This window comes from Rhincodon typus, chromosome 30 (assembly GCF_021869965.1).
Source record: "Rhincodon typus isolate 14 chromosome 30, sRhiTyp1.1, whole genome shotgun sequence".
NCBI lineage: Eukaryota > Metazoa > Chordata > Chondrichthyes > Orectolobiformes > Rhincodontidae > Rhincodon > Rhincodon typus.
The window spans coordinates 15012200-15039411 of NC_063361.1; the positions used below are offsets into that span (position 1 = coordinate 15012200).

At 39.5% G+C, this 27212-nt stretch overlaps 1 protein-coding gene across 1 annotated transcript in view; it reads right to left on the reverse strand.

Annotated features, from left to right (window-relative positions):
- Positions 1–1819: 1819 nt before the first annotated feature.
- LOC109936238 (anion exchange protein 2-like) overlaps positions 1820–27212 on the reverse strand; it is a 79874-nt gene continuing 54481 nt past the window's right edge. Inside the window, exons 6-14 of the mRNA XM_048614625.1 lie at positions 25020–25168; positions 23718–23912; positions 21240–21419; positions 18850–18939; positions 16569–16726; positions 11530–11783; positions 7774–7943; positions 6964–7137; positions 1820–4011 (exon numbers count right to left, since the gene is read on the reverse strand). Coding sequence (XP_048470582.1) covers positions 3931–4011; positions 6964–7137; positions 7774–7943; positions 11530–11783; positions 16569–16726; positions 18850–18939; positions 21240–21419; positions 23718–23912; positions 25020–25168 — 1451 coding nt within the window. The 3' untranslated portion in view covers positions 1820–3930. The remainder of the gene's footprint in view (positions 4012–6963; positions 7138–7773; positions 7944–11529; positions 11784–16568; positions 16727–18849; positions 18940–21239; positions 21420–23717; positions 23913–25019; positions 25169–27212) is intronic.

A 27212-nucleotide genomic window follows, 5' to 3' on the forward strand; every position in this document is an offset into this window, starting at 1 on the left:
TAAAATTCCACACCAGCTGTTGTTACCATGAAGGACATGCCTTCCCAACTTATCCCGTTGCCTGAGATGCAGTGACCCTCAGGTTAAACCACCACCAGTCCTTTCTCTCTAATGAGATAGTGGCCCTATGGCCTGGTAGGATTGTGGAACTTTACTTTTTCATGATTTATCTTTTGTGTTTTGTAATATTTGTCAAAGCAATGCTATTTCCTTCTTTCCTTCCTTCTACAAACACCTCTAACACATGACTGGCAATTTCTAGAGGAAGATCACAGATGGCATGTGGCAATTGATAATTTATCTAAGTGCCATATAAGGGAGTTTTTAAGGCACTATTGAGGAGATGTTTGAGATGCAGGCTGCCAACCAAACCACTGTGACCTTCTCAGGTCAGATGCTGCCAATCTGGACTCCAGGAATCAAGGGAGTGAAAAGGTGAAAAACCACATCTTGTTACTTCGTCATCTGAATTAGAGAAAACCAAGTGCAAAGCTGTTAGTTTGCACTTTCAGCAGCTATTGATCAATCCAGATTTGGCTAGTGGTGTGCAACAGACCCAGCTACATTTCCTGGGAGCAGTAAGATACCTTGAAAGGCTAGGTAACTAATTCCTGGATTATTTAAATATCCAGGCCTGGATTTTGAGCAAACAAATCCACTTAGCTTGCCCAACCCCTCACTAAAGGCAAAATGAAACAAGATGAGGGAACATTAGGTTCCCATTTCTCCATTCCCGCAGTCCAAAAAGATCCACTTGATTCACAGTTACAGATTATTTGCATATTATGTACATTTTGTTCAAGATATTGCTTTTGTATCTGAGGAAGAAACCTCCTCTCCACCGAAAGAACTTATACAAGTAAAACTGAATGCCAAATTGTGTCCTCATGAACAAAGGAGCCTCCATGTTTGGAAAACACTAATAAATGCTCCTTAAATGTGGATATTTTCATTCGGTAGAGTGCAGAATTCCAGCACATTGTCTTAATTCAAGCTTAAGTCTCTCTTCTGGTTGATGCACTGTAACTACAAACCTGAAAGAAAGAAAAGCTGTCAATGAAAGCTTCTAACTCACTGAGGAGGTTAAGGCCAATCCCACATTGGTAACCTGCTCTGAAACCTTGCTGACATGTTAACAGCTGTGACAACTCACCACATTCTTTTAAAAGAAGCCACTTGCCAACTGCATCTTTTCCAAAAATACTAATCAGTTATTCCTTCGGCTATACATTATCTATCTACCAAGTATTGTTGAAATTTGGCCACTAGTAATTAAGTTATATTGCTTACAGACCAGATGGATGGGTGAAAATTTTACATCTAGCCCACCTTCAGTGGTGTAGGTAATGAAGAATCAATCAACAGTGCCCTCATGTGGTATGTGTTCGTTTTGAACAAATGCTGTGATGTTCCTACCTGTCAATAACAAAAAAATGTTTTATAAAATGTGTTGTAAATCTGTCAGTAGGGAACTATTAAAAAAAACAGACATTTTGAACATATCTAGGCGCTTGGATAAGTCAATTATAACTAGGTAATAAATTGATTGAGGCTGAAGAAATTAGGCAAGAATAGGAAAAATGTTTGTTGTTTTTATAGCAATTGAGTGATTGGACTTCTTTGTCTTTTTTGTTCATTCATGGCATGTGGACATCACTGGCTAGGCCAGTTTTTGGTGCCTTAACTAACTGCCCTTGAGAAAATGTGTTGATGTAGGTACACTCACATTGCCATTTTGGAGGGAGTTCTAGGATTTTGACCCAGTGACACAAAGGATAAAGCAATGACAATAAAAGGCAAAAAAAAAGACAGTTAAAGATAGTTTAAACATATATAATCTTTATTTTAAAAAAAGGCAAAACAAACTGAAAGAAGCACACCATTTAGTAATCAAAAGACTATGAGTTTATCATTAAGATGTTTTCACTTCTATCCCTTCATCTCTCAGAATCATAATAATTTTTCACAAGTGTTCACTACTTAATATGATGCAGGAAATCTTTTTCAATGATGCCTGAGTAAAATTTGAATGATCTTAAACTGCATTTTTAAAAAGTGATGAAATGTTAGGGTTTTTATGGCTTGTGCTTACCTTTCTCTGAGATATTATGCAGTTAACCTGTATATGAATATCCAAACTCAATCAGAAAATGAAGTCTAGTTAGACACAAGGAGTTTCTCCCTTGCATATAGTCCAACAGAGGAAAGACTGAGATTGTGCTATTTCACTCAGGCATCAATCTCCACTGTGTGGGTAAGTAAGATTCACAAATCAGAAATGAGGGATGAATTAGCAAAATACATTTGTCAAAGGGATCAAGAGTAAAATGTGTCAGTAAGTATACAACAAAATAAAAACAGCACATAAAGGAATCAGGCGACTTCTCTGGAACTTGACTGAAGCAAAGTGTAATTTTTTTTAAAAAAAGCATCTCACTTGATTAAAATATTCAACAGAGAATATAAACTGCTTTCCTTTGGAGACTAGCCATTTATTTTGAAAAAGAGCATATAGAATCTGTTGAAAGAAGTCTTTTAAAGCATGAAGGTTTCTCCTTCAAATGTATTGAGAATCAAATTAGTGACTGAACTATTCAGAGCAACACGAGGTACTCTTGAGAGACTAAGGGGAAGGATTGGAGGGTTGCTTATCCCTCTCTCACAACTCGCAAAGGGCAGGAGAGGGTTGGCAAATTTACCAACTCCGACCCCAAACCTTTGTGAACTTGCCTGCATCTATACTAAAGGCAATGAATTTGGGGGGCATCTAAGTAATGCACACTGAAGAGGCAAGGTGGTAACTGCGCCCTCCATACCTGTTACCACTCTATAAAACTCCCCAATGTAAATGTTCAGTCTACAAAATTCTTAAAGGACTTTTTCCATCAAACACTCGATTCAAAACTATAAATTTCATCTGATTTCTCTAAAGTTGAATTTGTAAAATAATTATGAATAAAATAACTTATTTTATAAGGTATATTTGATTTCTTTGTAGAAACTCAGTAACCCAAAACGTACAATAGAGTGAAAAATTTTATGCTTTGTGCTTACCCTGTAAAATGATAGGAGAACATGTTAAAAAAATAACATTCTATAGGATTTACAATTGCACATTGGAATATAATATAACTAGTTTGAACATGAAGTGACAGCAATAACTCTTCAGTATCATTATCTAGACCCATAGTAACATTACTTACGATTGAACAAAAACAGAAGTTGCTGGAGAAATTCATCAGGTCTGGCAGCATCTGTGGGGTGAATGCAAGGTTAACATCTTGAATCCAGTGACCATTTATCAGATAAAGGATCTGATGAAGGGTCACCAGACTCGAAATGCTAATCTTGTTTGCTCCCCACAATGCTGCCAGATGTGCTGAGTTTCTCCAACATTTTCTGTGTTTGTTCCTGGTCTCTAGCATCTGCAGTTCTAAATTTTATATTATTTACTATGGAATTGGAATCAAAATGGGCAATGGCTTTAGCAAATCAGCTTAAAATGGAGACAACAATGAATACTTAACATTCCATTTTTACCCTGGTTTAAACAGAAAAAAAAACTGCAGGGTCTTTGAGCAAATGGTATAAAGTTTTATTTCTTGTCAATGAGTCTCTGAAGTTTTCTTTTAAACCTGGGGAAAGTGTGATCAGATTTCTGAATCAGTTTACCATGATCACAATGAGTTTTCATTTAGCCCCAACTACTGGCTGGTCTTGTAATTTAATATATGTACATCTTTAAAGCTAAGACTAAAATAAGCATTGATTATGTAATTAGAAAATTAGACAAGAATCATTCTTCGTCATCTTTGGCTATTATGCAGATTTTCCTGAACAAACAAAGAAGAATAAGTAAGACAAAGGTGAATGTTGCTGTTGTTTTGTAAGGCACCATTTGCAAGGTGTCCTTGTAAGGGCGAGACATCCTCAGTTTGGCATTATTGTCTCATCATAAACGTCTATTCCTTCTTTCTCGTCAAAGGTAGGTTCTGCTTCATCACCATCCAGCTACATCAAACAAATCAAAACATTGTTACTTCATTGAATTCCAGGTTGGGCATTGATGCTGCCATCTTGATGCTGCTATGGGTCCATACTATTTTACAGAAAGACAAATGATCAACTTGCTTTCCACATTGAAAAGCGTAAAATCTCAGTAGATCAGACAGCATCTCTGGAGAAACAAGAGTTGACATCTCAAGTGTTTGACCTGATGTCAATTTTGACAGAAAAATGCATTCATAGCAAAATAAAAATATAATATCAGAAAAAATAGCCAAAGAAACATCATCCAGAGATAGTAGGAACTGCAGATGCTGGAGAATCTGAGATAACAAGGTGTAGAGCTGGATGAACACAGCAGGCCAAGCAGCATCAGAGGAGCAGGAAGGCTTCCTTAGAAGAGGCTTCGCAGTGGGGTTAAAATTGTTTCAGAGATAGTAGGAACTGCAGATGCTGGAGAATCTGAGATAACAAGGTGTACAGCTGGATGAACACAGCAGCCCAAGCAGCATCAGAGGAGCAGGAAGGCTGATGCTGCTTGGCCTGCTGTGTTCATCCAGCTCTACGCCTTGTTATCAAAGAAATATCATGGTCATTTAAGTCCTTGGGTGACAAGCAGAAATCTTGAAAAGGCAGCAGTGATATTAATAGGTGACAAAGAAGGCATAATGAGAGAAATTAAAAACAAAATGACACATACAGGATACATGGAATGTGTGAGTTAAAGAAGAATAAACATAAAGGGAAGAAAGATAATTCAGTGGATGAAGGGAAGCAGGTTCTTACAAGGCTGCGAGCGCAGTATCCATGATGTTCCAATATAGTCCCAAACTAAGCATCAGCATGCTGTCTACCAGCCTTTAGAAACACTGTCACATCTATCCCCCATTGTTAGCACCTACTGCCAGAGGGAATGTTAGAGCAATAATTAGGGTCCAAGAGAATCAAAGTAAATGATACTGACAGAGGCTAGAAAGATAACGTGTTCATGAACTTATAAAGAGTTTCATTGGAACAGTGTAGAACTGCAAGGACAGGGTGAGAGATGGAGAATTTAAATGGTACTTCAATAGGGAGCTTGGAATGTTGGGGGAATGTGAACAGAATGAAAATGTTGATCAAAGCATTAAGCTAGTCATAGTTTGTTTACTCCAATGTCAAATGGCAGCACATGATGAAGATATGGATAAGTAAACCAGGATGTCATAAAGAATAGAGCAATAAGTGTGGGTGACTTTAATTTTCATGTTGATTGGATTAATCAAATTGGAAAGGCTATCTACCGCAATGAATTCATACAGTGCTTCAGAGAAAAATCCCTAGAGCAATATGTCATGGAATCATCCATGGGAGCAGGTTATCTTTGATCTGGTAATAGTTAATGAGACAGGTTTAATAAATGACCTCAAAATAAAAGATCCCTTGGAAAGTAGTGATCATAACAATAGAATTTAACATTCAGTTCGAGAGTGAGAAACCTGGGGCAGAAACAAATATGTTTTAATTACATAAGGGGAATTACAATGAAATGAGGATACAGTTAGTTAAAGTCAACTGTGTGGATAGATTAGCAGAATTGGAGTAACCAAGACTGGTTGTGTGTAGCAGTAGTTCTTAAAGGGAGTGCTGCAGATCACCACTGGAAAAGAAACTTTATTCAAATATTTTTCCAGAATTTTGTTGTTTCTGACTCTGGAAGTTGTTTCAGTTTTAGTAATGTCAGTGAAACATTTTGTTTCCAGGTACTCCAATAAATTGTTAATATTGAAACAAAGTTTTCTAATAAAGCATCATCAAAATTGATTTTCATAAAGTACAATGACAAATCAAAATAATGTGATGGAAAAATGACCTTTATGCATCTCAAAAGGAGAAAAACCTAAACCTAATTATCCAATACCTATTGTAAGTTCCAGGACATGGCAGAAAGGATTTAACAATGTGAAGGAGACACTTTCAATATGTAAAATTGCTTATATTTAATTGTGTAACCCTAACATTGAGCAGATGTCTCAATGAGGACAAACAAGAGAAGGTTGAAACTTTTTCTTCACCAAAATACACAAAAGTTCCATAGAGCAGATAATAAAAGTCAACATAAGCCTGCTTCATGAAGAATGGACAAAAGAAACCTGTTTTCTAGAGTTCATAGAGATGTATAACATGGAAACAGACCCTTCGGTCTAACTTGTCCATGCTGACCAGATATCCTAAAGTAATCTAGTCCCATTTGCCAGCATTTGGCCCATATCCCTATAGATCCTTCCTATTCATGTATCCATCCAGATACCTTTTAAATGTTGTAATTGCACCAGCCTCTATCACCTCCTCTGGCAGCTCATTCTACACATGTACCACGCTCTACTTGTAAAAAAATTGTCCCTTAGGTCCCTTCTAAATCTATCCCCTCTCACCTTAAGCCTATGCCCTCTACCTACCCTGGGGAGAAGACCTTGACTATTCACCCTATCCATGCCCCTCATGATTTTATAAACCTTTATAAGGTCACGCCTAAGCCTCCTACGCTCCAAGGAAAATAGCTCCAGCCTATTCAGCTGCCATTCTATTGTACGTATTCCTGGAAGTTTCATCACATGACCATTCATTTCCAATTGTCCCACCTTCACTGGTGGACGAACACACCTATTAATCATTGTGCACTGCCTGCCCACGCCAATTGAAAGGCACATTTTCTCTGTTACTCCATCAGATGAATTGTCTGTCGATATTATTACAGCTAGCAAACAAAATTGGTCAAATAAATTATTTTTAAAATTAGCATTTTTGGAGTACCAATGATTCTTCTCTCTTTTGTTTGTAATGGTGTCCAGAAGATTAACTTTTAATCTTCAGCAGATGCCAAACTACTGTTACTGTGGATTTCAGCACCATAGGCTTATGCCATCTTACAGAAGATAAATTCAGAAGACTTTCTTACTCAAGTATTTAAATACTTACACTTCTCATCTCTACTTTTGTGAAGATCTTGTTGAGTACAAACATTCTGAGGGGAACAGTCAGGATGAGCACGAAGGGGAAAGCCAAGGCTGCTACAGACTTGTTGATTGCCCACAGAATTGCAATGCATAGAATCTGAATGATAGTAAACAAATGCATGCGCCTGGTTCGAACCTAGAGAACAAATAATGACATTTTGAAGTCATATTCGGGAAGGATCCAAAGCTTTTAACACTCAGTCTGTGAGAAATGACTTTGTTTTTTTTTTAAAAAAGGTACTTTCCTTTTTTGCAACGGTTATTCTAGATCAGATTGTCATTGACTTTGCTGGTACCCTTGAAAGAAAGTGCAATATTCATCATGCCCTATTTTGTTACCAATAGATGGAGCCAGTCATTCACTGCACTTGTCCTTGAAAGTTCTAAGAGTGATTTTGTGCTGGACTATCCTCTAATTAAGAGTGATTTTGAAGCAAAAGCCTCAGAAAAGTTCGGCGTTCTCTGTGAAAAAGGCAGACATTCTGTCATCAAATACTTTGTGACGAGCATAAATTTTGATCCAGAGACAAGTTAGAATATTTAATCTGCGCTGAATCGTGTATAGAAACCAAAATAAACAGTGAAAGAAAGATAGGATTAATAGAAATTTGCTGATTTTGGAGCTTAACTGCACATTGGTGTTTGCAGAAAGTTTCTATCCACTTTACACTTTGGCAGTTGGCCTCACTGTTATATCTACATATAAATCTGATCCATTGTGACCAATACCTGCCTCTTCAGTAGATCATATTGCTTGAATGCAAGAACTAACCTTGCGGACATAAACGCAGTCTGGGTGATATTTAGGTGGGACCAGGAGCAGGAGTATTCGATCAAATAGCTGAATTCCATTCAAAGATGTCACTCCCATGTACAAAAAGATTCCAAACAGAACAGCAAGTGGGATCATACGCAAAACTCTTCCAATGACAATAGATACACCTGTAAAATTAAGTCATTCAACATATTGAGAGGATTTTTAATGGATTGGATTATAACCAAGCTTTATATTTGTTTGCCTAAATAATTCGTTCACAATTTTTCAGCGAATGGTCAGATGGTGGAGCTATCAGTGCAATGTGATAGATAACAATGTGACCCTTCTGAAGAATGGTCCAGACCCAAAACGTCAGCTTTCCTGCTCCTCTGATGCTGCCTGGCCTGCTGTATTCATCCAGCTCTACACCTTGTAATCTCAGACTCCAGCATCGGCAGTTCTTACTATCTCAATGTGATGGATAATATTGGTTTCTTACAGCTCTGCCAGTCACAATATAGTTGTCTTTGTTATTCAGTACTTAGTCTTGTACACTTTTTCAGCTTACTGATATCTGAATACTGGCAACTTTTCCATTTTCAGAGAACTATTAATTGAAACATTGAGGAGCTTAAAAGATGTACAAGTGAATGCACCTGGCTATGACCACAGTGCTGTTTTGTGACACATTGCTGTGTGCAAATCAGTTGTGGTATAATGTACATTACAACAATAACTACACTTCAAAATAAATTATTCATGCTGTAACTTGCTTGGGACATCAAGTCTGTGAAAGACACAAAGGGAATGCAAAACTTTATATTTGTTGTACAATTTGAAGATAAGCATAATGTTTCTTTGGTGCTTCAACCAACATTTGACCTTCACCCAACATGCCCATCATCATATTCCTGATTTTGATACTGTTACTAAGTACAAAATGGGCACTATTTTCATCTACATAACTGCATGCTAAAGCGATTAATTTTTGGAAGTACTTTAGGTGGCTCTATGATTAGACGAGGTACTGTTGTTATGCAATGTACAACTATCATAGTTCCAATTAGACTACAAAGAAATTTTCTGTTTGCTCACAATGTCCTGATAAAACCTCTGCTAGTACTGCAATTGTCATGAATTGGAGTTATAATAGTGTACATTTTGTAAAGAAAGTTAATCTGACTACAAAATGGATGCAACAAATCTCACAAAATAGCTTCAAGTAGCCCTATACCTTCCCTTATGGACTCAATAGCAAATGGAACAAAGTGTACTTATCTCTAGAAGAATCTCAAGAGACCTTTGCAAATTCAATGAACATTTCCAAGAGTGAATGAAAATCCATGATAATGGCTTCCCTGGAGGTGTGAATAGCTCTTTTGACATCACAAAAAAAGTTAAAGATTGAGCTTTCTCCATACTCGTAGCTGAGACAGTTAAAAGGTTAATTATCTTGGCTAAAAGACAATGGGTGGAACTGCACTCCAGATCTAGGTTAAACCAATACCCAATGTGGAAGCATGATTCAACAGCTTGGGCATGCACCCTTTTTAAGTTTTGAACTCATTAATAAATCTGGCACAAAGTAGATACATCGAGGAAAATTATTTAAACACAATGAGAGAAATAACCACAGCTCCTTAACAGGGAGATAAAATGAAGTACAGAATAGCTGTACTGAACCAAGCTATCTCGAACCAAGATATTCTGATGAAGAGTCCTCGGACTCAAAACATTAACTCTGCTTTCTTCCCTCGCATGTAGCCAGACCTGCTGAGTTTCACCAGCAGTTTCTGATTTTGTTTCAGATCTCCAGCATCCACAGTTCTTTGTTTCATGAAGAGCCACCAACCCGTACAGCTCTAAAAATGAAACAAAACAGCCTCTACTCACTAGATAGCAAGGTGTAGAGCTGGATGAACACAGCAGGCCAAGCAGCATCAGAGGAGCAGGAAGGCTGACGTTTCGGGCTTAGACCCTTCTTCAGAAATGGGGGAGGGGAAGAGGGTTCTGAAATAAATAGGGAGAGAGGGGGAGGCAGATAGAAGATCGATAGAGGAGAAGATAGGTGGAGAGGAGACAGACAGGTCAAAGAGGCGGGGATGGAGCCAGGAAAGGTGAGTGTAGGTGGGCAGTTAGGGAGGAGATAGGTCAGTCCAGGGAGGATGGACAGGTCAAGGGGGTGGGATGAGGTTGGTAGGTAGGAGATGGGGGTGGGGCTTGAGGTGAGAGGAGGGGATAGGTGGGAGGGAGGACAGGTTAGGGAGGCGGGGATGAGCTGGGCTGGTTTTGGGATGCGATAGGGGGAGGGGAGATTTTGAAGCTTGTGAAGTCCACATTGATACCATTGGGCTGCAGGTTTCCCAAGCGGAATATGAGTTGCTGTTCCTGCAACCTTCGGGTAGCATCGTTGTGGCACTGCAGGAGGCCAAGGATGGACATGTCGTCTGAGGAATGGGAGGGGGAGTTGAAATGGTTCACGATTGGGAGGTGCAGTTGTTTGTTGCGAACCGAGCGTAGGTGTTCTACAAAGCGGTCACCAAGCCTCCGCTTGGTTTCCCCGATGTAGAGGAGGCCACAACGGGAACAGCGGATGCAGTATACCACATTAGCAGATGTGCAGGTGAACATCTGCTTGATGTGGAAAGTCTTCTTGAGGCCTGGGATGGGGGTGAGGGGCGAGGTGTAGGGGCAGGTGTAGCACTGCCTGCGGTTGCAGGGAAAAGTGCCGGGTGTGGTGGGACTGGAGGGGGCCTCTACTCACTCACAGAATCTTTTCTGCTCAGTCCCCTTTTGAAGCAACCTTCATTTGTTCAACTACAGAAGATATCACATCTGCTGAATCTGCATTTTGCCTCTTCACTTCAGAAAGAGAATCTCCGTACAAGCCAGGCTTGCTATAATATTATGACTGATCTCATTTTCCTGTTCATATGCAACTTTAACATTACTTAAAATCTTTGTACCTGTATTTTAACTAAGAAAATAGCTAACAAAAAATGTTCAGCTGTGTTTGCATTTTAAACTAATCTTTTATCTTGTTCAAAGTATAAAGCTGTGCTGTTGATTATTTTGCAAATTGAAACACTCACCAACTAAAAAGAATCTACATATGAACTCATACAAATTCATAATTCATGGACCACTCTGAGGAAATGTGTAGTCTGTGATCATGACAAAATGCTTGAGATTGGGATGGCTGACATTACCACAATATATCAGTACATTGAGTCAGCAAATCCATTTTGCGAAACATTTTGCAAATTACATCTATTTTAAATCTTTTAAACACATTTTTCACAAACATAGGTTATTAATTAAAATGCAGAAATATTCAATGTAAACTAAAACAAAAGGATAATTTCATCCTTAAAAACTTTGCCGCACCACAAAGATGCTGGTTAATTATGGAGCAGCAGTGGGTGAGATTGAGAAGCATAGAGAGAGAAAATGTCTATGATTTGTCTATAAATGTCTCAGATGTGCAGGGCCACAAACAAATAGCAAATTTTGTAAAGAATGAATTCTGAACAACAAATGTAAACATGCACAACAAATATTAATGTATGTATTCCAACAGTTATTAACCTTATACTGTGTTATTTGTCCTATATAATAAATTATTATTATATGACTGACCTGTCAGGGCATAAGTGCTTCTAAGTGATGTCAACCTGCGATACAACTCACTGAGTAATGTGCTTAAATGACAGGCTTGCTGCAGCAAATACCTAAAAAAATCCTTACGCTGACTAATTTGTTCTTACTCACCCACTAGAATAGCAACCACTAGTCCAGTTATTCTCTGTTCCTTTACTTCTTGAATCTGAGGTTTGTCACCTGGTGCAACAGATTTGCTCATCACAGTTAGGGCGTTAGCATGAGTGACAGTCCTCACAGTGGCAGCACTGAGCCAAGGCACTCCAAAAAGGGCACTAATTCCACCCATTACCACAATCAACAGCAAGTCCACATGGAATCCAGAGCCTTTCACCAGCTTCCGATCTGCCTTGCTAATGATAAGTCTGAAAGAGAAACAAAGAACTGGTTAGACAGTTGCATTTTTTATTTAGTGAACGTAGCCAGAGATAATCATTCTGAAATGGTTACCTTACATTTGTAATGTATGGGGTTAATGTCTGTACATTAATAGCTAGACTGCATCATAACTGATATCGGATCATATGGAATTGGAACCTGAGTAAAGAAGGTCATAATGAAGACCCACTGAGCCATGTCTCCATCCCAGTAGATAGCTAGTCAATGTTTATCAGTTTGTCTGGTGTCCAGTTTATGCCTGTCTAAGGCTCCTTGAACCTGCTCATGATGTTTATAAAAGGGTAGTGTACTGGGGCCAAAATGGAACTGGAAACAAAGGAGAAGATAGTAGAATGGTCTTCATAGAGTCATAGAATAATACAACATGGAAACAGGCCCTTTGGTCCAAACTGGTCCATGCTGACCATGGTGCCCACTCAGCTAATTCTAATTGCCCGCATTTGGTCCATATTCCTCTAAACCCTTCCCATCCATGTACCTATCCAAATGTTTTTTAAGTGTTGCTATTGTATCTTCTTCAACCACTTTCTTAGACAGCTCATTCCATATACGCGCCACTCTCTGCATGAAGAAGTTGCCCCTCATTTCCTTCTTAAATCTTCCCATCTCATCTTAAACCTACCACCTCTAGTTTTCAATTCCCCATCCCTGGGAAAAAAAAAGACTATATGCGTTCATCCTATCTATGCCCCTCATGATTTTATACATCTCACCCCTCAACCTCCTACATTCCAAAGAATAAAGTCGTATCTTGACCAACCGCTCCCTATAACTCAGGCCTACTGGACCTGGCAACATCCTCGTAAATCTTCTTTGCACACTTTCCAGTTTAATTTTGTCTTTCCTATAACAGGGTGACCAAAACTGTACACAATCCTCCAAGTGCAGCCTCACCAATGACTTATATAACTGTAACATAAAATCTCAACTCTTATATTCAATGCCTCGACCAATGATTGCCAGCATGCTAAATGCCTTTCTCACCACCCTGTCCACCTGTGACACCACTTTCAATGAACTATGTACTCAGAATCCTAGGTCCCTCTGCTCCACAACACTCGTCAGGACCTTACCATTTACTGTATAAATTCTACCTTGGTTTGACCTTCCAAAGTGCAACACTTCACACTTATTTGTATTGAATTACCTTTGGCAATTGTCAGCCCATTTTCCCCATCTGATCAAGGTCCCTCTGTAATTTTTTGACAACCTTCTTTGCTATCAACAATACCTCCTAATTTTGTATCATTCACAAACTTACTAATCATGCCTTGTACGTTCACATCCAGATCATTTATGTAAATAACAAATAACAAAGGTCCCAGCACCGACCCCTCTGGCACACCACTCGTCCTAGGACTCCAGTCTGAGAAACAACCTTCAACCATCACCTTCTGCCTTCTACCATTGAGCTAGTTTTGAATCCAACTAGCTAGCTTTCCCTGGATCCCATGCGACCTAACCTTCATGACTAGCCTGCTGTGTGGGACCTTGTCAGAGGCCTCACTGAAGTTCATACAGACAACATTCAATGCCCTACCCTCATCTATCCTCTTGGTTACCTCTTTGAAATACTCTAAAAGAGTTGTCAAACTTGACTTTCTGCACACAAATCTATGCTGACTATCCCTAATCAGACCTTGACTATCGAAATGTTGGTTGATCCTGTCCCTCAGTATCCTCTCCAATAACTTTCCTACCACTGATGTCAGGCTCACTGGCCTGTAGTTCCCTGGCTTGTCTTTGCTACCTTTCTTAAACATTGGAATAACATTAGCCACCTTCCAGTCTTCTGGAACTTCATCCGTGGCTAAAGATGAAGCAAAAATCTCTGCAAGGGCCTCTGTAATTTCTTCCCTAGCATCCCATAACATCTGAGGATGGACTTGATCTGGCCTAGGGGATTTATCCACCTTAACGTGATCTAAGGCTGCAAACACCTCCTCTCTGGCAATGCGTATGTAGTCCAAAACATCTCCACTTGCTTCCCTTATTTCCTTAACATCCATGGTTCTCTCATTAGTAAACAATCTTAGACAAATTAGTAGGTTTTATAAAGAAGAGGAGAGGATGATGGAAAGGGATTGAATTCCAGAGCATTAATCTGGATGGTTGGGAAAGTCATGGGCACCAAATTCAGCATGAAGAGAAACAAAACACATAACAGATTAGAATGAAACAAATGGAGATCTGCGTGGTACATGGCTATAGCGCAGTGGGGGCTTAAAGAGATAGAAATGTACAAAGGAATAAGGAATATAAAGGGTTCTAACAGAAGGATAAGCATTTTAAAACTGAATTTGAAGGGATTCTAGATCAATAATGAAAACATGTTGAATTGGTGTGGAACAGGATACAAGTAGAAGGGCTTTTTGAAATTTATGGGAGACTGGCCTGCTGAACATGGGAATGGTTGAGTCTGGAGGTGGCAGATGCAATGATGAGAGAATATAAGCCAGAAGAGTGACAGAAAGGGAAGAATTGGTAAATATGTCAAGGTTTCCTTTATTCCAAACAACTATTAAAATAACCAATAACTAAAACTAATGATTCCATCGTAACTCTAACTTTCCATGTTTATTTCTGTGATAATTCCAGATTCAAAGATATATCCCTTTTAAAAATCATAGATTCATAAAATCCCTACAGTGTGGAAAGAGGCCATTCAATCGATTGAGTTTGCACTGACCCTGAAATGAACATCTCATCCTATCCCTGTAACCCCCATTTGCCATGCCTAATCCACCTAACCTGCACTTCCCTGGACACCTCGCGACAATCTAGCATGGCCAATCCATCTAACTTGCACATCTTTGCATTTTATAGTGCAAAGGAATTTGAAAGAAAACGATAATGGATAGTGGATAATGCCATTTGTCATCCTGACTTTCTGCTCTAGGATGTCCTTCAAATAACTTTGCAGCTATATTTTCAGTCACGGCTCATTCAACATGAATGAGGCAGGGAATAAACAACATATGATGTAAAGAGAAGCTGCCCTTGTGTGAATTCATCATTAATTTGGTTCTCAGTAGTTAAACATGAATTTGGCTTTTGAACTCAGTTTTTACTGTGGAGAAAGAAATGGAGGCTAGTGAACTCAGGGAAATAAATATTGCTGTTTTGAATACAGTTCACATTACAGAAGAGGAAGTGGTGGAGGTCTTAGAAAATCTAAAGGTTGATAAATCTCTGGGACCTGATCTAGTGTATCCCAAGATGTTGTGAGAATTTAGAGAAGAAATTGTGGGCTCCTTGCAGAAATATTTGTATCATTTGTAAACGTGGTTGATGTACTGGATAACTGGAGAGTGGCTAATGTTGTGTCTTTGTTTAAGAAGGGATGTAAGGAGAAGTCTGGGACCTGTAGACCTGTGAGTCAGACATTGGTAGTGGGTAAGCTGTAGGAGGTTATTCTGAAAGACAGGATTTATATGCATTAGGAGAGGCAAAGAATGATTAGGGATAGTCAGCATGGCTTTGTGCGAGGGAAATCATGTCTCACAAACTTGTTTGAGGTTTTTGAGGAAGTAACCAAGAAGATTGATGAGGATAGAGTGGTAGACATTGCTTACCTGGACTTTAGTAAAGCCTTCGACAAGGTTCTGCATGGCAGACTAATGGGATTCAGGGTAAGCTTGCCAATTGGCTTAATGGCAGGAGACAAAGAGTAATGGTGGAGGGTTGTTTTTTGGACTGGAGATCAGTGACCTGCAGTGATCAGTGCTGGACTTACTTTTGTTTGTCACTTATTTAAATAACTTAGATGAAAATATAGAAGGAATGTTTAATAAGTTTGCAGATGACACCAAAATTAGTGGTACAGTGGACAGTGAAGAAGGTTATCTAAGATTACATAGAGATCTTGATTAATTAGGAGATTGGGCTGAAGGGTGGCAGATGGAGTTTAATTTGGTTGAATGCAAGGTATTGTATCTTGGTAAAACAAATAAGGGCAGGACTGATACAATTACAAATAGGGCTCTGGGCAGTGTTGTAGAACAGAGAGACTTAAGGGTTCAGGTACACAATTCTTTGAAGTTTACATAAGTTTACATTTGGACAGGGTAGTTAAGTAGGCATTTAGCACGCTTGCCTTCATTGCTCAGACCTTTGAGTACAGGAGTTGGGATGTAATGTTGAGATTGGTGAGGCCTCTGGCGTACTGTGTGGAGTTCTGATCACCCTGTTATAGGAAGGATATTATTAAGCTGGAGAGGGTTCAGAAAAGATTTACCACGACGTTGCCGGGAATGGAAGGTTTGAGTTATTTGGAGAGATTGGATAAGCTGAGACTTCTTTCACTGGAGTGTAGGAGGTTGAGGGGTGACCTTATAGAGGTTTATTTAGTAATGGACGGTATAGATAAGGTGAATGGTAGGTGCCATTTCTCTAGGGTGGGTGAGGACTGGGGGCATATTTTTAAGATGAGGGGAGAAAGATATAAAAAAGGTATGAGGGGCAACTTTTTACAGAGAGAGAGGTTTGTATGTGGAATGAACTTCTAGCGGAAGTGATGGATACAGGTACAGTTACAATGTTTTAAAGACATTTGGATAAGTACATGAATAAGAATTGTTTGGAGGGATATAGGCCAAGTGCAGGTAGATGGAGCTAGTTCAGTTTGGGAATGTGGTCACCAGAGACTGGTTTGACTGAAAGGTCTGTTTCTGTGCTGTATGATTGTACGACTCTATAAATATACATTTATCAATACTCCGGGACATAGAAACTGCCCTCAAGGCACTTACGTTGTGATTTGAGATTCCATGAAGACAAGGATAAAAACTAACATGGCTGGAAGAGCTGCACATATCATCATCCACCAAGGAAAATTTTTAGTCGGGTTGATGAACCAACCTCTTTTGTGCGGGCATGTCACCTGAAGACCATCTGGAACAAAGAGTTTCTACAATGAAAAGAATTAAATTGAGTAAATAGCTTTGTAAAATAAACAATCATGCATATGGTAATCAACACCATTGAGAGAGATTAATTTTTGGTGAGCTCAAAATCAGACCTGTTCACAAGCCATTCTCATGTTTAACTACTGAGAACCAAATTAATGATGAATCCCATAAAGGCAGCTATTTTTCACATCATTTGGTGTTCATTCCCTCATTCTATAGAGCCTCCCACATTTACCGAATGGAAGTAAATGTTGATCAAATGTTGATCAGATTTTTGAATTTTGGGAGAGGTTAGATAGGCTGGGACTATTTTCCCTGAAGCACAGGACACTGTGGGGTGACCTTATAAAGATCTATAAAATAACAAGAGGCATAGATAAAGTAGATATTCGACAGCTTTTCCCCATGGTAGAGTCTAAAACTAGAGGGTACGGGTTTAAGGTGAGAGGGAAGAGATACAAAAGGGTCCAGAGGGGCAATTTTTTTTACACAGACGGTGGTGAGTGTCTGGAATGGGTTGCCTGAAGTAGTGGTCGCAGCGAGTACAATTTTGTCATTTGAGAAACAGTTAGGCAGGTACATGGATGGGATAGGTATGGAGGGATACATACCAAATGCAGGCAAATGGGACTAATTTAATTGTGAAAAATGGGCGGGCATGGGCAACTTGGGCTGAAGGGCCTGTTTCCATGCTGTAGACCTCTATGATTCTAACCAAAGTTTAGGATTTCCAAAATGTGCAGGTTTTAACTCTGGAGTGTAACTAACCAGGAACATATAACATAGCAACACAGGTATAAAAGGTAGAAATATACAACAACAACAGGAAACACAGGAGATATACAACAGGTCTAACAGTGTCTGTGGAGACAGTGCAGAGTTAGCATTTCAAGTCAATAAACTTTTGTCAGAACTAAAAATAATTAGAGATGTAACAAATTTTGATTAAGCACAGAAGTGCAGGAAGTGGCTAAGGCAAAAGTTTAAAAGGCAAGGTGGGTAATAGGGTGGAATCCTGCAATTAAAGGACAAAAGGAATGATGGCGCAAGGCAAAAGGTGGTGGTAATGAAAGAAGTAAAGAAGCAGAAGACGGATCTTAAGGAGATTTAAACAGGCAAAGCAGAATCACAAACAAGGGCTGCTGTATAATGAGAAATTAAAAGCAGGGCAAGGGTTATGACCTGCAAACGTTGATCTCAGTATCAATACTGTAAGGCTATAAATTTACTATTTGGAAGGTTAGGTGCTGCTTTTTGAGTTTACTTGAGTTTCACTCGAACATTACAGGGAACCAGGGACAGACAGGTTAAAGTGGGAGCAATGAGAGAATTAAAAGGTGATACTTTGATAAACTGAACAGCAACTCATTTTTTGTTTAGGTACAACACTGAATTCAATTATTTCAGACAATACCTTTGACCTTCTTTATGTGTTTGGTTGATTTTGAGTGGAAGACGTTGGGGCTGATTCCATGTTGCTCATTCAAATTTCCCCATTCCCAATTCTTGTTTCTTTATTTGTTCCATATCTATCTTCTTTTGGTCTTCATCATTAGACTTTTCATCATTTAAACTCTTTTGCCATCCCCATCTCAGAATCAGTCCATCTTCTACATTCACTGCCTCAGTACTGCTTAAAGCTTGTCATGTATATAAAATTTGACAGGTCCGATAGAAGTTCAATGATTTGAAACATTAGTTCTGTTTTCCTCCCTTCACAAATGCTGCTAGATCTGCGGAGAGTTTCCAGGACTTCCTGTTTGTGTTGTAACAATAGAGTGCCGCCAGTCTTCCATCTGCTAGTTCAACTGGAATAGTTCGATATTTGAACCATTCATGTTCAAAGGAATCGGGGGTCAAGTGAAATGAACACAAGCTAACTGTAGAAAACCCACCCATCACAATCCTATCAAAAAGCTTTTGGACACTCGGGCAATAATTTCATAAAATAGCACGGACCAGTCTGCTGCCTGGAAGTGAATTTTCAGTCTGCCACAGAGGCAAACTCAGTTTCAATCTCTCGCTGCCAGACATGTCATCTCAATGCCAGGGAAATCTTGCTTACCTTTCCAGCCAAAGAAAAGTCATAATTGACCAGATATTGATGACTAATCATACTGACCTGTGTGTAAGTGTCTTTAATAAAGAAATCCACCAGCACCATGACAAAGATGGCAATGGGAACACCAAAGTCACCAACAATACGACGGATCTAAAAAGAGGAGGAAATCCACCATAAGCTTCATTATAAATGACCAAAAGCCCATTGCCCATGAGATTAGCTGGATGGAGGAATAATATTGCTTTGAGGTGCAAGTGAGAGGTTTCTCAGGGAATGTTTACTATTCTGTTATCGGGGACGCTTACTGAATAGCACAGTTCATACGTTTGAAGGTGAGGCTAGGGGCGGTTTCAGATGAGATAGGTCTTCATTCATTGCAAGGTAGAAACACTACATCACAGAGTTCACAACCCTGCTACTGGAGCAGATAGTTCATCCAATAGTCAGCTAATGAGTCAAATATGACTAAGAAGATACAAACAAAGCATTCACAAAATTCAATTACTACCAATCCTTGCTGAAGTTATAGTGCACATTTCTTTATTCATACACAGCATGAGGGCATCACTGGCTAGGCAGCATTTATTGCCCCGAAGGCAGCTGTGAGTCAACCATGCTGCTGTTGGTTTGAATTCAGATGTAGGCCTCACCAGGTAGGGATGACAGTTTCCTTCCCTAAAGGACATTGGTGAACTAGATGGGGCTTTCCAACAGTCAGCAATGGATTCATGGTCATTATTAGACTCTTAATTCCAGATATTTATTGAATTCAAATTTCACCATCTGCCATGTGGGATTCGAACCCAGGTCCCCACAACATTACCTGGGTCTCTGGATTGACAGCCCAGTAACAATACCACTAGGACATGGACAGGATTTCTAATTTCTCTGTCAGGCAAAGCCTAGTTAGTTGCACTCTTGCTCTGAACCATGTGGTTTCAGGATTATGTCCCATGTCAGGATCTAAACCTAAAAGTCAAGGTTGACCCTAAGTACCATAGTGAAGGAATGCTTGATTTGTTGTTATTTGGATGACCATTGATTAAAATGACAAAAACAGAATACCCAGTCATTGTCTCATTGCTGCTTATGGGAGTTCATTAGCCTTCTCTTTTCCTTTCCCCCCGTCTCTCTTTCTTTCTGTTCACAATGAGTTGTACAAAGCACTCATGACAGATTACAGACACCATATGGCGATACTAAGGAAATGCCTATTGTCTAATTCAATAAGAAGCTAACGTCACCATAGTCTTACCAGACCTTAGGGCTGCTTTCTCATCAGAGAGAGATGATTGCTGTTGGTTTAACCTGAGGGTCGCCACAGCTCAGGATTGGGGATACGTTAAGAAGTAGAATCCCTTATAGTAACTTCAGCTGGTATGGGGTAGTTTGGGAAGCCTGAAAAGTTGATTAGGTTAAGAGTATTTGGAGATTCTGGTTTGATCTGGAGAATTAGATTGGCTCAGCAAGGCCTGAAGGATTAGTTGGGTTCAGCAAAGTTTCAAGAATTGAGTTTGTATGGAGGCCTGATCATTTGATGTAGGTCGCATTGCCTAGAGAGGTTAGGATCATAGAATTTTTACAGCATGGAACCAGGACCTTCAGCCTATCAAGTCCATACTGGTCATCAAACATCCATCTATTTTAATCCCGTTTACCAATACTTGGCCCATAGCCTTGTACACTGTAGCATTTCAAGTGTTCATCTAAATAGTTATTAAGCGTCTTGAGGATTTCCACCTCTCACACCACTTTATGCAGCAAGTTCCAGATACCCACAACCCTCTGGGTGAAAACATTTTTTGCTCAAATCCCCTCTAAACCTTCTGCACTTTACCTTAAAACTGTGTTTCCTGGTATTGATCCCTCTATTCAGAGGAAATGTTTTTCCCTATTTACCCTACACCTCAAACAGATTCCCTCCCTCAGCCTTCTCTGCTCTAAGGAAAACAACATATTTCTCTTCACAGCCGAATCATTCTAGCCCAGGAACATCCTGGTGCATCTCCTCTGCACTCTCTCCAGTGCAATTACTTCCCATAGTATAGTGACCAGAACTGCATACAGTACTGCAGCTGTGGCCTAACTAATGTTATATACAGCTTCAATCAGTAGGAATTAAAGTAAAAATACCCCCTCTGATCAGTTACTTACTGGATAAAACAATCCACTTTCTTAAATCACTGTTTTATAAAATATAGAGACAACTGGAGGAGGTGGGCTGCATGTTAGGTACTAAAGATATTAACATGCGTAAAATATCAGTTTATCCGGTCAAAAAGATAACTTCTATTCATTAACACATTTAATTTTTGAAAGCATATTCTGCCCAATTTATCTGATTATTCAGACTGATCTTGACTATATAAATAAAGTTAACCAAGCATTTCCTTAGAGATGTCTATTCTGGTCAAATATTGAAAAGTTAAAATTTTAGTAACATTACTTACAGTTCCTGGAAAATATTGACTGGTTTTCAACTTTCTTAAGGAAATGGCTATGAAGAAGGTTCCAAACATGAGAACAAGGGAGAGCAGAGCAGTGTTGGGCTTTGGTATCTCTACATTTTGTGTGTTTCCATCACTCGCAGTCGTATTGTAAGAAGGAAGCAAGGGGTGCGCCTTAAAAATCTGTTTAACAATAACACAGCAATGAGTAAAGAAAACTTCTTTCCATTAAGTGTGTTTTTTCTTTATGAATGAAAACATGATGTTTTTCAGGAACTTTTCTGGCCAACCTTTGGAGAAAGAATGTGTGAGTAAATCAGCAGAGAGAGTGTGATGACATTGCAACTTACTATCTCATTCCTTAAATTGGGAGCCTATACTGACATCAAGAGAGACAATCAAAACCAAATATTAATTGAATTTTTAAAAAATCCTCTTGTGGCCTACACAGCAATGCCATCACATTCTGTGTAGAACAACTCTGTGAGGACATCCATTAAAGTGAAACGGCCCGAGTAAGTAGTTCTATCAAACTTCTCCAGCATTTCAGTGGCCAATTCGTATCTAACAATGAAAAACTTTCTGTACAGATTCGGTTTACCAATCTTCAATGATCAGGAACTGAATCTCAATTTTGACTGGAATTGGATAGATAAGGGTAGAGGAGAGCAATTAACCATCATGACGTTGGCATTATGAGTTCCAAGAGATTTTAACCTTATCTTTCAATATTGGTAGATAGCCACGGCTAAAATGAGAGTAATATAAAGCCACATTATACACGTTTTAGGGTCTCTTTGTGTCCTGGCTATTCTGCCCCCTAGGTTGGCTCAGCAGGAAAGGCAAATACCAGCAGGGCCTTACTGAGACCATTGAAGCCTAATGTGCATTTATTTAAAACAGGATCCCACAGGGTTATCTTTCTTACCTACTGAGAAGAACAGGTTCATATTCTAACCTGTGAGATTTGTAAAGGTATGTTCAGGTGAGTTGCGATGGATAATTCTAACAATGACTAGCTACTACCAGACAGACAAGGTTAACTTCATCCCAAAATATTTTATGAAACATTATGATTACTGATAAGATATTGGAACAAAATTATGTAATTCAGCCCATTGACTCTGCTCCACCATTCAATCATGGCAGATATGTTTCTCAAGCCCATTCTCCTGCCTTCTCTCTGTAACTTTTTATCCCCTTACCACCCACTCACATATCTATCTCTGTCTTAAATACACTCGATTGCTTGGCCACCGCAGCTTTCTGCAGCATTGAGTTCCACTGATTCACCACCCTCTGGCTGAAGAAATTCCTCCTTATCTCAGTTCTAAAGGGTTATCCTTTCACTGTGAGGCTGAGCCTTCGGGTCCTAGTCTTTTTTACTAGTGGAAACATCTTCTCCACATCCACCTTGTCCGGGCCTCACAGTATTCTGTAAGTTTCAATGAAATACCCCTCTTCCTTCTAAACTCCATCAAGTGCTGACCCAGTGGGCTCAACTGCTCATTATATGATGAGCTCTCCTATAAACCTCCTCTGGATCCCCTCTAACAACAACACATTCTTCCTTAGATATGGGGCCCAAAACTACCCACAATATTCCAAATGTGTTCTGACCAGAATGTTATACTGCCTCAGCAATAAATTTTGGTCATGTATTCTACCCCACTTGAAATGAATGCTAACATTGCATTTGCCTTCCTAATTGCCAAATGAATCTGCATATTAACCTTAAGAGAATCCCGAACTAGGACTCCCAAGTCTCTTTGTGCTTTGGACTTCCAAAACCTATCCTCATTTAGAAATAAGTCTATGCCTTTATCTTCCTACCAATGTGTATAACTTATTAAAAACGAAAACAAAGATAAATTCTTCATCATACCTCCATTCTCATTTGGTCAGACTATCCTTAATTGATTTTATTCATTCATAAGATTGCTATCTGCATTATTGGAGGTGCACTTACCCAGTCAACTGGAGATTTTTCCATCACTTTCCTGGCTAGTGCCTTTTGGATCACATTTTGGAAGTGAATTATTTACCACAGACTGCCCATCCTTTGTCCTCTTTTTGTAGTTACAGTGTTTAGATGGTTGCAGCCCCTCGATCCAGCAAAAGGTGCCTGTGGTAAAATGGATAACCCTCTCCCCTACAGCTAATAAACTGCTAGCATGGGTTAGCCAGCTGGGCACACAACATGGTGACAGTTCCACATGTCCCATGTTAATTCCATCAGCAAACGGTTAAGAACCCTGATTGAGAATTAAAGGGTCTCATTTGGCAGCAGGATAAGAAGGTTGACAATGGACCTTCCAGTCCCAAACTGAACTCTGACGGAGCTGAGAAGGTGTCAGAGTTTAGATATCATCACCCCATATCATTAAATGCTCATTCTGCCTCTAAAATTACCATTTACGAGAGTACAGGCTCATTTACTCAGCTCCTTCTTCTTTCATAGTTTGATTAGTTTATACGTACCTTGAATAGTTTGTTGAATGTTTCATAGATGAAAATGAGGGAAATTAAGATGGAGAAAATTTCCTGTGTGAATCGGGAGATGAATCGTACGAGGAAACTGCCTTCAAAGGCAACGAGAATGAAAACGATGAGAATCAACCAGAATCCAATCCAAACTCGGCCAGTCAGATAATTAAATTTCATGGTCACAGAAAACTAGAAGACAAGGATGTAGAGTGACGATCTGTGTGTAAAACATTCTCTGTCAAAATAACAACTATTTGTAACACAGCAGCTTTGTGATTAAGCATCATTCAATGTAACACATACTGTCAAAGAATTTTAACTATTAGTACCATTTGCTCAGCTTAAGAGTTAAGGTACAACTGTGCTCATTATTTGGCTGTGAACCATCTTCATATTTATCTGCATGATGAAGGTTTGAGACTTTAGTTATCTCTTTGCATAGCTGGAATTTGATATAAATGAGGGGTTGGAAGAAGCATCTACATGCGTTCTTTTAACATGGGGTAGCCATTGTACACCAATGACTACACGGTCCTGGTGGAGCAAGGTCTTAGCACATAAACAGGGATGATCAAGATGATCAGAGACCAGGCTCTACTGCACAGATGCAGGTTAATGCACACACCTCTAAATGCCCACCCTCACCACCCTAGGACCTACAGTCCTGCTTGCTTGTGGGTTGGAACTGGTTTGGAGAGGCTGGTCCACATCAATCAGCCCCTGTAAGGTTAACAAGAATTCACCGTCGAGGTCTGCATGCTTCACAAATGGCCAACCAGGTCCTCCAAAGCTGCTTTTAGAAATCATTGTTCGAGCTCTGAGCCCCACTCCCCTCCCTACTTTAATTGACATGCATATTTACATACAAGGCATAGCAACTGTATGGCACATAGCCAGTTTCCACTTTAACCTCCAGGCATCCCCAATGTGTAAACCCATGATTGTGCAAGTGTGTGGTTCAGAAAAGACTTGAAGCTCAATGACAACAGTTGGAAATTTTAAAATATATATTCCTGGAGTCTTTGCCCAGATACAACACATTGGACTTTTGCATAACGATATTACGTCCGCAGGCCAAAGAGAAATTTTTTTTATTTGGTTCATTAACATTTCTAATGCTTTTAAGCAAGTAAAGCATTTCTGAATGTTATCTAATTAATTCAGTTTATAAGTAGTTAATGTGCATGATTGTGCCCTGCATGCTTTCCAATTAGCTGGTGTGGTGGTTCAACATAGCTGCAACGCTTTTTAAAATTTGGTCTTAACTTTACAATGATAAGAAATCTCGAGACTTACTTGATAAAAAGCTTCTTCAAACACTAGGAGAGGACCTGAGAATCCCAGTACAAGTAAGGGTTGAGCACCGATTAGACAGAAAATAACTCCTTGAACGGCTGTTGAGACGATCAGCTCGGAAACACCCATGTCACAACTTGTCTTCTCCTCTGGTAACAAGAGTAAGAATAGTTAGGCACAGAAACATTGTGAGGATGAATCACCCAGTAAGAAACAGCGCAAGTGTTTGACTTCAATATCATTAAAAGTTAGATCACATGAGATTCAGGGTGAGATTGCCAATTGGATACAGAATTAGCTTAATGGCAGGAGGCAGAGAGTGGTGGTGGAGGGTTGTTTTTGGACTGGAGGCCTGTGACCAGCATTGTTGCACATGGATTGGTTCTGGGTTCACTTCTGCTCGTCATTTATATAAATGATTTAGATGAGAATATAGAGGGCCTGGTTCGTAAGTTTGCAGATGACTTCAAAATTGGTGGTATAGTGGACAGTGAAGAAGGTTATCTAAGATTACAAAGAGATCTTGATCAATTGAGTCAATAGATTGCAGAGTGGCAGTTGGTGTTTAATTTGAATAAATGCAAGATATCGCATTTTGGTAAAACAAACATGGGCAGGCCTTCTCCAATTAAAAGTAGGGCCCTGGGCAGTGTTGTAGAACAGGGAGACCTAGGGATTCAGTAACACAATTCTTTGAATTTTGTATCAAATTTGGACAGGGTGGTTAAGAAGGCATTTGACACACTTGCCTCCTTTGCTCAGACCTTCGAGTATACAAGTTGGGACGTCATGTTGAGGTTGTACAGGACATTGGTGACGCCTCTTCTGGAGTACTGTGTGCAGTTCTGGTCACCCAGTTGTAAGAAGGATACTATTAAGTTGGCAGGGTTCAGAAAAGATTACCAAGATGTTGCCAGGAATGGAAGGTTTGAGTTATAAGGAGAGGCTGGATAGGCTGGGACATTTTTCACTGGAGTGCAGGAGGTTGAGGGGTAACCATTTAGAGGTTTATAAAATCATGAGGGGTATAGATAAGGTGAATGGCAGGTGTTTTTTCCCTAGAGTGGGGGATTTCAAGATGGGAGCATATTTTAAGGTGAGAGGAGAAAGATTTAGAAACACATAAGGGGCAATATTTTTTACACAGAGAGTGGTTCATGTGTGGACTGAAATTCCAGAGGAAGTGGTGGATGTGCATACAGTTACAACATTTAAAAGACATTTAGATAAGTACATGAATAAGAAATGTTTGGAAGGATATGGGCCAAACACAGTTAAATTTAGTTTGGAATTATGGTTGGCATGGACTAGTTGGACCAAAGAGACTGTTTCCATGCTGTATGACTCTATGACTATATCTATCATAGAATCATAGAACTCCTCCAGTATGGAGGGAGGCCATTTGCCCATCAAGTCTGCACCAACATTCCGAAGAACATCCCACCCAAAGCCAGACCCCTACCATATCCTGCAACCCTACATTTCCCATGGCTAATCCACCTCACCTGCACATCCCTGAACACTGCGGACAACTTCTGCACGGCCAATCCACCTAACTTGCACATCTTTGGTCTGTGGGAGGAAACTGGAGCACCAAAAGGAAACCCATGCAGAGATAGGGAGAACATGCAAACTCCACACAGATAGTCACCGAAGGCTGGAATCAAACCCGTGTTGCTGTGAAGCATCAGTGCTAACCACTGAGCCACCATGCAGTTAAGTCTAATGTGTAGGTTTTGACCTAAAGATGTAATAATAAATTCAATTTATCTTTTTCAGATTTTAGAGTATAAAGTTTGGACATTTTAATAGGGGTTGATCCATTTAAATTGCTAATTTGTAGCATCTGTTGTCATATCTCAATTAACTGGAATAAATGAAGAAATGAAACTAAGAATTCACACTATTTCATAGGAGTTTCTGGTTGTATTTAGTTATGCTCCATGTGTCTATGTTTCACTTGCGACCATGATAGTTTTTGTCAAGTGCTTTGTTAAATTGAAAAACCAAGGTAAACGGCCAAAGTCCATTATACAGAGACATGGGAAAATAGTTGTGTGAAGTGATATCAATCAAGAAGTGGTAATGTGTTGATGTCATGTTGTAATGGAGTCAGAAAAGATAGAGGTTAGAGCTAAAGAAAAAGGGATAGCTTATCATACACAACAAGGTGTAGAGCTGGATGAACACAGC